We start from the raw sequence: 14,064 nt of genomic DNA, 5'->3' as shown, positions 1-14,064 counted from the left end.
AACTGAAATACCAAAAGATCACATGCATGGTCCATGAAGCCCAGAATACTAATAGCGATCAACTGATAATTAAATAGCCTAAGATAAGGTAGTTTTCAACTCCTTTTCAGTTTCCCAACATATGTGTTTGCCCAATACCAACGCGCACAAACTGCAAGGTCTACAAATTAGCCCTTACAGAACCCTGCCAGGCCTATTGATTAAGGACAAAGAGATGAAGCATCCATGCAGTTTAGAATACCAACAAGGGCCGACTGACAATAAAACAGATTAAGGTAATTTTCAACCCCCTAACATACGTGTCAACCCAATTTTGACATGCACAGGCTGCAAGGCCAGCAAATTAACCCTTACACAGCCTTGCCAATCTTGTCGGTTAAAAACACAGGGAATAAGCATCCGTGAAATCTAGATTACAAACGAGAGCCAACCAACAATAAAACGAACAAAAATTCGTAAACTGTCTAGTGCAATATAGCTACGGACTCCGGCAACCTCAATCTGCAACGTTAGCCTCTTTTGCTCGTAAAGATTTTGTGGAAATGCCATCGGTTGCTGTTGTTCGTTCGGGGGTATAGGTGAGAAGCTGATGACTAGATTTGCAAATTCCTATAGATGTGCTAAGAGTGTCTGTCTTTTGAACTTTACGACCGTTCTTCTTTGCAAGGATGAGCTCGTAGCATGTAAACTTTATAATGGAATTCATGAATACCAGCCTCGACTAGATTTTGCTAGTGACTCTGGTTTGAGTGACGATATGTTAATTTCTCACGAGAGAACAAATGACTTACGCGAGAAGTTGAGCTCTATTCATATCTTAAGAATAATAGTGTTAGTACAAATGCGCTGGTCACTAAAGAGAAAGCCACAGGTAATGAATTTTTTTCTGCATAACCTCTGTCAGATTTCTCTTTAACTGAGACATCAGTGCGAGGATGTTGTGTTAATACAGCAGATCACAGCATATATTGTTACTCTTCACATCCCAGTACATGATAGATAGTTGACAATCGTGGTGCAAATAAGCCAACCCCTAAGCGCGGCGGCGATTACCATTGTAAACTATTGTTCCATGTATTCATAAACTAGAAACCTAAACTCATATCCACCGCAAAACATCAACATTTTTAATGATATTGCCATGTTGAATTAGATCTAAAAACCACTTTCGTCACGCGTTTAACAGCCATGGTTTGTCCTATTTTGAGATTCACTTCATAAACCCGACCAGACCCATCTGTTCTTGAGATTCACTTTTTATGGGCATGGGTTGTGCTCCGAATTTGGAGTGGGTTCTAAAAAACCCTATAAGCTACTCGATAAGCAGTAGAAACATGCAGTTATAATAGCATGGAGGAAGCGTTTGCAAGTTCCAGATTACCCAATATACTCAGTTGAAAAAACAACTTTTTTTTCCTTCAGCCTGTTTATCATTTTTCATTCTTCTTCTCACAAGTTAACGCATCAAAACTTTTCACTACAAAGGTTAAGTTAGATACGTGTTAAAAAGACATTGGTGGGCACAAGGAGATGTACGGTGAAGGGCAGAGGATTTCTTTTTCCAAAAAAAACAGCCCAAGCTAAGGCCGTTTTCTACTTTTTTCAACCCTCGACATATGTGTTACTCCAATCTTGAGCATTGACAGACAAAACTGCAAGGCGGACAAAGGGATGGATAGCCTTTGAGACCACCTGTATATTAGGTAAAGAGACAATGTCTCATCTAACAAATTTTCTTCACCTTTAAAATGTGCAATGTATGTTTTCCAAAAAAGAAAAGAAATGCAAAGTAATTGCTTAAAAAAGGTTTTTTTTTTTTTTTAAGATCTTTTACTACTTTCACTCAACTTCTATAGAAGAAAAGCATCAATTTACAATTAAATAATTTAAATATGTAAAATTAGATAGAGTGAATCCATCTAAAATATATACAAATATTATAAAATTTTAAGATATATTGACAATGAAACGTCTCTTTCTTAAAATTTCTCTCATTTATCTTTTAATTATATTATCTTTTTGTATTGATATTAACTATTTAGTTTATTCTTTCCTTTCATTATTTCATAATAAATCAGATTCGTAAATTAATAGTAGAGTTGATTTTATGCATGGGGTCTATATATATTTTAATGGGTTAATATGTAATTCTCCTCATTAATTTGTCAAAAAGTACCTAGTTAGTATATGAACTCGTATTCCACCACTTAGGTTGGTACCTCTACACTAACGCTGTTACTTTATGTTGATGTGGCACTAATGGTCAATCCTATGGCGACACGTAGTAGCCTCTCAATATGACATGTGATAGACATAAATTTAAAAAATTAATAGTTAATATAAATTAATTTAAAAAATATAATTTTTTTGGACAAGTACAAGTGCCAACTAGCTGCTTTTGGACAAGTTAGAGGGAACTACTCGTTAACCCTTAAAAAATTAACAAATTGAAGCTGGTATGTGACGGAATACAAATTAAGGTTCCAACTAGGTGAAAAACAAAGCTCAGATACCAACTGGGTACTTTTAGATAAGTTTAGGAGAGGCATACTACATATTAATCCTTAAAAAATTTAATGTTGTTAGCAAATTGAGGCAATGTATGTGTTGGAATAAAAATTCAGATACCAACTCAATGCAAAAAAAGAAGAAGAAGAAGAAGAAACTAACAATGTACATCGGGACAAATTTAGAAAATAAACTATACATATTAACCCATTTTTAATATAAAAGTTGTTGACATATATCTAGGGGCGGATCTAGGGGCTGACAGCTGCCCGACTCCCTTTAAAATGTAAAATTTTTTATTTAAGTCCTTTATAATTTATAAAATTTTAAATTATTAATAGTAAAATTACACTTTGACCCAGAATGATAAAATTTTAATTTAATCCTCTAAAAATTATAAAGATATAAGCTATTAAAATTGTGAAATTATATTTTACTATTATAAAAATATACAATTTAATTTTGACCCCTAAAATTTTTTTGAACTTCACATCTAGCAATATTAATATAAATTTACTCTCTAAATCGTATTTTTGAACTCGTCACTAATGTATATCAATAAATATGTCACTTCATCACAAATCTAACTACGTTACATAGGCTTGTTGCATTTTTCTTTACAATAAAACCTTTGCTTTAGTGTGTATATATATTGCATCAGCAATTACCGATTATAATGGATCAGTGATTACGGATTAACATGTACATTAAGAAGAAAAAAGTAGGACCAGACATTTTTAATTTTTAGCTGAAAATGAAGATGTTGAACCGCCCACTTGACCTAGATTGGTTAAGCACCGAAATACAAAACCATGGCATATTCAACATGTTTTATAACCCAGAAAAGGAATCCACCCAGTCCTAGAGATTACTTGTCTAAATTTTCAAACGAGGTACCGCCCTATTTATTCTTTTGACACCTGATTTATGCTTCGATCTAACTCAATAAACGTGCTATCATTTTATGTACACATCTGATATATTTTTTACGACTCAATTGATCAAACTTGTTAAACGTATTGCCATCCTACATACACTTCTGACACATTTCTTACTGTTCAAGAGTCAGCTGGTACCTACCATAATAGTTGATATGGTATTAATATTAGTTAGTGCATATCGTTTTGGTCATAAATTGATATTCTATATTTTATTTCGATCAAAATTTTAATATGTTTCAACCAAAAGTAAAATTAAAATTTTAAAACCAAAGTTAAAAGTATTGTGTTAAAATATTTATTTTTTAAATGGACCAAAATATAAAATTTTCATTTAATTAAAGGTTTAAAATACATAAAAAAATTTATTTTTTACTTACTGGAAGGTCTTATATTACAATTCATTTGGCCTATACTAGGGCTATCCGCATGTATCATGCATTTAAAATTAATCGTTATTAAATTAAATTATTTAACTTAATTAATAATTTAAAATTTTATAATTACATATAAATATAATTATATGGATATAATTAAGACATAATATATAATTTAAGTTTTATCAAAACAATATGGAATTTATTAATTAGACGTGAAAAATATAATTTATTAAAAAGATAAAAGATGAATTATAAATATAGTGAGAAAGAATCTGTTATATTCATATTTATATATTGAAAATCTTAGAGTTATTTCAAGTTTGAAGTTTGAAGTTTTTCGAGCCAGACTAGTTTGGACTCGAATCATTTTGAGTTTTGATCTGTTCACGTTTTAAAGTCATTTTGGATTTCCTGTTCAAGTTCGGATTAATTTCAGTTCAAATCAATTCAAGTTTAAGTTATTAACTTCTTTTTATAATAAAATCAAATTAGATTATGGTTAAATTTAGGTCATTAATCTTCAAGGTTTTTAAGGTTTGAAGCTTAAACCTTTTCAAGTCGCGTTCATTTGAGTTTGAATCATTCGAGACTTGATTAGTTCAGATTCAAATCATTTTAAATTACTTATTTAAACTTTGTTCAAATCTCCCTAACTGTAATTTAACATCCAATATTCACATATTGCGGTATCAAGACACAAATTAAACTTGGCTTTTGCAACAATCTTCTTTGAGTTTCACAAAAAAAGTCCCCTAACAATATATATGGAAAGTCAAACCATTTGAGCTTCGATCTTAATATCGATTTAGTAAGTTCAATTTACAATTTGTTACCGATGCTTAACAAAAATTCGCAATATAGCCACCGTTAAATAAACTATAATTTTACAAAATATTGTCGTCACTGTTCAATATTTTTATTAGATTCAGTTTTTTTTAAATTATTAATAAGATTTATAGAGTTTGTTAATAAAATAATTTTGGTTTCATTAAAAGAAGATTTTTAATAATAATAATAATAATAATAATAATAATAATAATAATAATAACTATAAATTAATGTTGTTTTATCTTTTAGAGATTTAATTTTCTAAACATTGCGTAAAAGAGTTGATCTTTTATTAATTTGATATAATTCTCACATAAAATAAAGTTTACATGTCATACAAATTCCATTGAATACATTTTATTAATTCATAAAAATATAATGAAAAATTATTTGGCAAATTCATGGAGGAAAGTGATATTTTGAAATTTAAAATATATATTTAAAATTAATAGGTGAATTTAATAGTGTTAACAATTATATTTGTATTTTTAAATCTAATTCATTGAAATAAAAGTAAAAGAACTAGATTCCAAATGTATGAAGATGGGATAAATCTCAAAATTATACATGAACCTTGATTTAAGGTGTAATTATACATGTAAAACTTTAATTGTGGTTCAAATGTATACTTGAAACTTTAATTTTAATTTAATCATACACATTTAAAAAAATACATCAATTTATTTAATGAAGTTTTTTTTTTTGTGGGGGAGGGGTTGAAACAGCTATGAGGCCCAAAAATATGTTGAATTGGTATTTTAAAATTCACTCTATTGAGTTGATACCTTTTGAGGACAAGTTTGTATAACATTTACAATTCCTATTTTTTTATAATATAAGATAGAACATTTCCCCTAGTTCTTAGAACTTAACTAAAACCTTCTAACTTTTGTGGCTCAACTAGAAATTCTTTGCTATTCACTTAAGGTTTTATACCTCAAAAACCCTAAGTAACTTTTTACAATAAAGAGGAAAGATGTAAACAATGAAAACCTCTCAAAGGTATGTGTGTTTACAAGTGTTGGCTCTCTCTCAAAGAATTGAAGTGAGAATGGTAAAAATATCTAACAATAAGCACCTTAGAGATATATACAAGAGAAAATGAAGAATTTAAGACTTTTCTCTTGATTTCTATACTTGGATTTTTTTTTCTTGTCTTTTGACGTGTCTCTGAATTGTATTTATATCAATGAATGTTTATAGTCATTGAAAAAGATTTAGAGTCGTTAAATGTAGTTGCAGAGGCCTATGTTCCAGTAAGTAGCTTTTAGGTGTCGATACCCTACCTTAGAAATATGACGGTTAAAACCTTAGGTAATGAAACAAAGAGGCTGGGGTCCGATAAGTTAAAACACATTTAAAAACATCTTTTGAATGCTTTGCAAATCTTTGAAATGTTTTGAAAATATTTGAACACTAAATAACTTAATTAATAAAATTTATCTATCAAATACTTGAGTAACAATTTCTCAATTTAGGGTTCAGCCTTTCTCAATTTAGGGGGTCAGCCCTTCTTCCTTTTTCGTTGATCACATAGTATTTATCATTAATTATATATTTGGCAGACACCCAATTGATGTTGACAACGGATATAATGAGTTTATTATGTTCAAAATAAATAAATAAAATCTCTTATTATTATTATTATTATTATTACCTTTTTTGAGTTTATTTTGTAATATTTATGTGATATTTCACTGAAAAATATATCAAAGTTAAACACAATAAATATATTAAATTGGCGCATTATCAGTTATAAATATTTTTAGGCCATCACATAATAAATCGAAAAGTAATCTTTTTCCACTGATACGAGTTTTTATATTAATAAAAAACAATTTTAGTTAGATATTGTAGATTTAATTTAAGAATTATCTTGTCAAAATTCAACATACTAGATTATTTATATTTTTCTACAAAATTAAAATATATACCATGAATTTATTTATTTATTATTAATTCACATTTTATTTCTTATCAATTTTAATTATTTTACAATTAATATAAAATTGAACAATTAAATTTTAATTAAATTTTATAAGATATAAAATGAAAAAAAGTAAAAGTTTTAATATTGAACAAATTAGTCCTCTAAAAATCAGATCAATTTAATCTGTGCCAATTTTGAAAGCAAGCAACTAAAAATAATTAATTACAATGTTACTATCCTCCATTGATTGTACATAATTTCATTTGATATGATGACAAATTTAGTATTTAATGTTTATATATTTTATTAAATTAGTTTTGATTCTAAAAATTCAAAAATTTTAATTTCACAATTTATACAAATATGATGGACTAAATTAATTAAATCAAGACCAAATTAATTAAATATACAAATATCGAAAACTAAATTTATTTATTATTATACAAAATAAAAATATGTATATTTAATAGAAAACATTTGTTGAAACCCAAAATTGATTTGAGGTGACGCGGTTGCGTTCGTCTCTACCGTGTTTCCTTAAACAAGTTTGAACCTTCTGCGAACTGAGCACCGCCCATCACCACCGTCCACTGCAGCTTATATGTATATATACTTCCAAGAGCCGCAATTTTTAATGCCTGAATCTAATTCAGTGGGCGTTTCGATAAAAGCTAACTCAGTGGGTGTTTCAATAAAAGCTAACTCAGTGGGACTTTCCATTGACACAAATCAGTAACTTTTTTTTGTTTTTGCGATATAACGATGAAGCCAACATCACCTGTAGAACATGTCTCCAACAGCGGTAGTAGTTCCAAGTACAAGGGTGTAAGGAAACGGAAATGGGGGCAATGGGTATCGGAGATCCGATTACCCAACAGCCGTGAACGTATTTGGTTAGGGTCTTATGACTCGGCGGAGAAAGCAGCCAAGGCGTTTGATGTGGCTCTTTATTGTTTACGTGGACCTGAAGCTAACTTTAATTTCCCTAAAAACCCACCGGAGGTCGTCGGAGGAAGGTCATTTTCCCCGTCGGAAATTCGAGCGGTGGCTGCTAGGTTGGCTAACCAGGTCGACGACCAAGGCGGAGCTGATAATAATAATGACAATAATGATTCGAGCAATGACAATTACGCCAGGAAAGAACAGTGTACCTCGTCTACGTCGGGAGCGGTCCCGTTACAGGCGTAGGAGAATCATGAAATGGGGTGGTCCCCGTTTTTGAACATGGATACTGATCATCAATGGATGTCCGATTCTATGTTATACTCCCCGGTGAGTCGTATCTTGTTGTATGGTGGTGATCAACTGTTTCCTCCTTCACCGCCGATAAGTCCGCCGCCTATTGACGACAACGCTGATGAATATCAATACTACGGCGACGGTTTTTCACGATCATCGTCATTGTGGGACTTTTAAGTCAATCTTGATACTCCGAGTCAATAAAAAATTACTTAAGACGCTTTTTTTGATAAAATAACGAGTACGTGCTGATTTCAGAAAGTAAAATAGACACATAGCCCGAAATTTTAATTATTAAACGAAATAGACTCGTTTTTTTTCTAAATGTGGCAAAAACGTATTTTGAGAAAACCGCTTTGTTTTGATAAGGCAATTCCTTTATTTTAATGGTCAAGTTCATTCTTTCAGATTTATCTTCTATTTTTATAGTATGTGTGGAATTCCTCTTTTAGTTTATATTTTTTTTTTCTTTCAAAGCACTCGTAGTTTTTCCTTTTTATCGATTTTGTTCGAATCCACTTTTTCCTTCGAACAAAGGGAAGAAGTTTCTTTTACGATCCCCTATTTCTGGTTAGCCTCTCCTCTTTTGGAAAATATTTTTTTATTTCTATGTTTCTTTCTTCTTCACTTTTTCCCACTTCTTTCATTTCAAAAATTCCTTTCAGTTTCTTAGTTAGAATGGGTAACGGCATTTTACCTAAATAGTTAAGATAGGTAATAAATAATAGAATACTAAAGATTCAAGTCATATAATTTGTAAATTATGATACAATATACTTATTATATCGAATAAGTATATTAGACCTATTTAAATTGTATCCAGACTAATACCAACCTAACCCATTTCATCAATAAAATATGACCAATTAACCAACCAACCAACAAAACTACTTATTACAAATAACATATTGTTGTTGCACCGAAACATATAAATGTTGATTAATCTGGCCGACATTGAACTTGGTAAAATGAAATGATTGAATAATTGAATAATGAGATTATTCAAGAATACACATTGAATGCTAAAATTACGCATAAGGATATTAGATCCCCTGATATAAAAGATTTTAAAATCATCATTAACCTCCCTTTTTTCTTTTCTATTTCCGGATTATTATAGGATGATTTTGGAACTTTACTTATACATCTATAGAAATAGAAAAAGATAGAGCCACTTTGAGGTTTCCTATAAAATAATGCGCACATTTGGTTTTTTTTTATTTCATGTTGTTTTAATTTTTAATTTTAATTTTAATTATTTTTAATTAATAAACATGTTATTTTCAATTTATCTTTTAATTAATATTTTTAATTTATATAATAAAATAATAATTATATAATTATATAATAAAAATATATTTGATATATTTCATTATGCTAAAAATATTTTTGTTTGAAGACTATCATCTGATTTTATTTATTTGTTTATTTTATATTGTTTTTATATATCAAATATTTATTTTCTCCACCTACATTGTGAGTACAGTAAATTCTAATATTATAAGATCAAATAATTATTTCAAACATCGTTATTATTTTTAAAAATAAATTATAAATCTATAAAATCATTTATATAATTGGATAAATTAAAAATAAATATCAAATTTTAAAAATTAAATTATATGTAAACATGATTTTATTTTTAATATGATAATAATTAATTATGTTAAAATCATTTTTTTATATTTCATAAAAATTAAATGTGTGAGATTAACATTATATATATAAATTAATATCAACAAATTGGTAATTTAATTTATAATATATACATTTATTTATTTATTCTTAATCTATATATTAAAACTCAAAAGAAAATAAATATGTTTATGATTAAATTAAATATTAATTTTTTATAAATACTAATTCCATCTAATCATATTGATTTGGCTAACAAATCTTTAACTCAACAAATAGTATAACTATTGAGAATTTAAGATAAAGAAAATCGATCAATTATAAATTATGTTTTAATATTATATAATATGAAAACAATTATTTTATTAATAATTTTTTGTTGACAACGTAATAGTTATTTTCATTTAATTGGACTCGGATCCATACTAAATTACATTTATTATTTTAGATTAATTATCAATCAATTATTGTTACAGTTATATACCGATTAAAACTAATATTTAACACTATAAATATATTCTTTAGCAAGGTATTTTCATCCAAAATAACATCTATAAATTTACAAAAAATCGTATTTTAGCATTATTTAATAGGTTTTGTTTTCGTCACCTAGAAATATATTATTTTCACTATTATTTGAGATATTTAGTTATTATTATTTGATAGTTTTACTATTATTTAATTTTAATAATATTTATATAATTGTGAATGTTGTTTACCATTGTGTTGTGAAGTATTATTTCAAAGGCACCGGTTTTGTAGTGGGCCAATTTGTTAACATACCACTGAGTAATTTTTTATTAGAATAATGATATTGAGCCATTATTGCAGCCCGCGCCATGAAATTAGCTGCTTTATTTTTGGTACTGTAATGGCCTAATTTTTAGTGGTGTCGGAAATGGTGATTTGAGATCACTAAATTCGACAAATAAGATTGAAAAAGATAGTAATTTAATATTTATGAGTCAAGTAAGAATTTAGAAGAATTTGTGAAATGGTGAAATTAGTGAATTAAAAGAATTTATTAGGTCAAACGGGTCAAAAATGAGGTATCGAGACCTCAAAGTTGAAAATCGAGCTATAAATATTTTTATAAATATTTATGGAGTGTCATTGAGTTAGTATTAAAGTTTCAGTTAGAAAATTTTAACGTTTGGATGGCTAATTAATTAAAAGGACTAAATTGAAAATAGCGTAAAATTTGTTAAATTGTAAGTAAATAGCTTAAGTATTTAAAAAGATGGATTTAAAGAGCAATTAGACCCAAAGGTTAATGGCTGGACTGTTTAGGTATGAAATAAGCAAGAAAACAATGTGAACAAGGGCAAAATTGGAAATAGCATAAAAGTTAATAGTTAAATAATGATGTAATTGAAAAATCTAGACATTTCTTCATATTTTCTCAGCTAAAACGCCATAGAAGGTCTGGAGAAAGCTGGTTTTCATATTTTACATCATGTGAGTTTAATTCTTACTTTTCTTGATAATTTTTATGTTTTTATGACTTTTACAATTAGGTCCACTTGTAGAATTCATTAGTTTTTGATTTTATGGGTGAAATTGGAAGTTACCCTGGATGGATAAGGGAATTTTATGATGAATTATTATGAAATTTAAGTTCTAATTTTATATTAAGGTGGTTTTATTAAGTGATTTTGATAGGAAATGATATTTAGGACCTAATTGTGAAAAAGTTGTGAATTGAAGGTTTCTGTTGAAATTAAGAATATAAAAGGTTTTGAAATAGTTTATAATGATAAAATAAAGTGTTAATTGAGAAAATTTAGTTCAATTGATGGGTGAATTGAGAAGGGACTAAATTGTGAAAATTGTAAATTTTGGGGTAAAAGTGAAATTTCGAAATTTGAACAGCATAAATTGTGAAGTGAAATAGAATTGAAATGGATGCTAATGAAGGAATGATTTTATAATTATAGATCAAGAAAACGAACTGAATCGTGGAAAGGAGAAAATTCAAGAATAGTCCCTGAATTTCTACGAATTTTACAAATTAGTCCAGGTAAGTTCTTATGGCAAAGTTCAATGTTTTGATATGAAAATATTATGATTGTTAAAGTATTTTATTGTTGATGAATACTATCAATTTGCATTAACTAATGAATAATGTGTAACTAAAAGTACAAATTAGTAGGAACAATGGATTTGAGTGCTTCTATTCGTGACCTCAAGAGTTGATTGAAACATATGTGACAAGTGTGCCCGTTTAAGACCATAGCTGGGCTATGGCATCGGTGAAATGTGATAATGTGACTCCGTATAAGACCATAGCTGGGCTATGGCATTGGTATAATGTGATAATGTGATTCCGTATAAGACCATGTCTGGGATATGGCTTCGGTATGATATGTGAACCGTGTAAGACCATGGCAAGGCTATGGCTTCGGTGTGTGATGCGTATCAATGTGAAAGTCCATAGTTTACTATGGCAATGTGATAATGAAACACTCAATTCCCTTATTGTTCCCTAATTTGACAATGAAGTAAATGAGAAATGGGCCTAAGGGAGTTAAATTGTGAGTTGCCATATGGAAATTATTCCAATGAGTTATTAATGAAATTGTGATTTGGAGGATGAAATAGTTAAACTAATAGATATATGATTGTGTACGATATTTGATATGATTTGTGTTTATATGCCTATGAGCTTACTAAGCTTCAATAAGCTTACTTGTGTGTGTTTAATATTTTTATGTAGATCGACTTGAAGTGAAGTGGGTAGATCGGATCAACACAATAGGGCACACTATTCAGATCAATTCCGGTAGTTTTTGTTTTATGTTTAAAGATTTATATGGCATGTATAGAGTTTGAATGAATTGAAGTAAAGATGTTATAAACTAGTTAACAATATTTGTACTAAAACAGTTTTCGGTAAGTAGCAGTAGTTTGACTTTGAAAAATCACTAAAAATAGTAGAAATTGAATTAAATAATGAATAAATTATATAATCGAATCTTGATGAGTCTATTTTCATATGGAAGAAGCAAAACAGGTATATGAGCTATATTTTATGAGATGTTTAAATTTTTGTGAAACAGGGCCAGAGCAATTTCTGGATCCCCTGTTCTGACTTTGGAAATTCACCATAAATTTTACAAAGATAATTAGAAGTCATACTTTATATGTACAGATTCCTTATTGAGTCTAGTTTTATTAGAGACAAACGGAATAGTCATTGAAGCTCTGTACAGAGAGATATCTGATTCGTAATACACAAAGGTCAGAGTAGTCAAACCCTGAAACAGGGGAGATTTTAAATAATAAACTGTACTAATTGGCTTGACCAAAAATTCTAGAAAAAAATTGGTAAGTAGATATATGAGTATAAATTCAGAGAAAATTTACAGATTTGGATTTCGAGTTTTATAACTCGAGATATGAATTATTTAGCAACTATGACACAGTTGGACAGCTTGTCTGAAAAGTATTATATAAATTATCTAAATTTGATTAAGTGCTCAAATAAGTTTAGTAGTGCCTTGTGCTCGACTCCGGCAACGGTCTCGGGTAAGGGGCGTTACAGGTACCAACAATTAAGAATTGTTTTCTCTTACTTGCTGCTTCAAAAACTAAATCACAAGCTTCTGATAAAAAAACGAACAGTTCTAATCAGATTTGTAATATGAATACCTTTACGTTTTGCAAAGATATATGGCACTATTCTAGGATTCTATTTCCTAGTACCATGACCAAAATGAACTCCTGCTTCCAACATCTCTTCCATGAAGTATTGAAATAATGATTCTTTGTAGGTGAGATTTTGACTCATATTTGAAAGACAATTTATTTCAAAAAATTTATAGGGTGAGCTAAAGGGATAAAAATAATTTTTTAAAGATATTTTTCTTTTGAAAATTTTCAAAATTAAAATGAAATTAACAAATTTTATAAATGCTACGAGCAAAAGTTATTGAAATTTTTAGGATTTGAACTAAAATGAAAAATTTTATAAACATTGAGCACTAAAATATTTTGATTTTTTTATATTTAAGATCAAATTGATAGAATGTATAAATATTAGAAACTAAATTTGTTATTAGGCCGACAAATTAGTCCACATCAGCTTTGTTTTTGTCACTTATTTAATGAAAACTAATAAGAAAGTGGCTAAAATATTTAATCTCGAAAATTTTATTGGCTAAATTGAAAAAAAATAGTTGAGTGACCAAAATAGAAGAAAAAACATAGTTTGGTGACTATTTTTGAAATTTACCCGATAGAAAATCCAAAACCAAAAGGTTTGGGCTAGAAGTGAATATGATGGCAGCTATAACATAGGATTTGAGCTTTGTTTCAATGGGTTTTTAGCCCATTCAGTTTTATGAACAACCAAAAAAAAAAAAAAAATTTAGCAACTATACTATTATAATTTATAAATACTACGAAAATATTTTGCTTGTATTATTTCAGGCTTGTATTCGTTTGGTTTTCGATTTTTCTATATTAAATTTTATTTTATTTTTAAGCTTTGATTTTATTTTTACAAAATAAATTTTATTTTATAATATGAATGATTATTATAAGTTCATTTATATATTTTTAAAATTTGTAAATAATTATTTTATTAGAATTTTAAACATAAATA

General features: G+C 28.4%; 1 protein-coding gene and 1 long non-coding RNA gene across 2 annotated transcripts; both read left to right on the top strand.

Annotated features, from left to right (window-relative positions):
* Nucleotides 1–7,079: 7,079 nt before the first annotated feature.
* LOC108469460 (ethylene-responsive transcription factor ERF017-like) lies at nt 7,080–7,958 on the top strand. Its single transcript, XM_017770341.2, has one exon. The coding sequence runs from the start codon at nt 7,347–7,349 to the stop codon at nt 7,770–7,772; it is 426 nt and encodes a 141-aa protein (XP_017625830.1). The 5' UTR covers nt 7,080–7,346; the 3' UTR covers nt 7,773–7,958.
* A 3,448-nt stretch (nt 7,959–11,406) lies between these two features.
* LOC128296345 (uncharacterized) lies at nt 11,407–12,419 on the top strand. Its single transcript, XR_008286924.1, has 2 exons — nt 11,407–11,478; nt 12,175–12,419. It is a non-coding gene; the product is annotated as an uncharacterized LOC128296345 (long non-coding RNA).
* Nucleotides 12,420–14,064: the final 1,645 nt, after the last annotated feature.

Source organism: Gossypium arboreum, chromosome 8 (assembly GCF_025698485.1).
Source record: "Gossypium arboreum isolate Shixiya-1 chromosome 8, ASM2569848v2, whole genome shotgun sequence".
NCBI classification, from domain to species: Eukaryota; Viridiplantae; Streptophyta; class Magnoliopsida; order Malvales; family Malvaceae; genus Gossypium; species Gossypium arboreum.
Note: the sequence above shows the minus strand (reverse complement) of the source record. Positions and strands in the feature narration are given on the sequence as shown.

Excerpts from the sequence above, each read along its gene's own strand:
- LOC108469460 (XM_017770341.2), top strand. The coding sequence starts at position 7,347 with ATGAAGCCAACATCACCTGTAGAACATGTCTCCAACAGCGGTAGTAGT.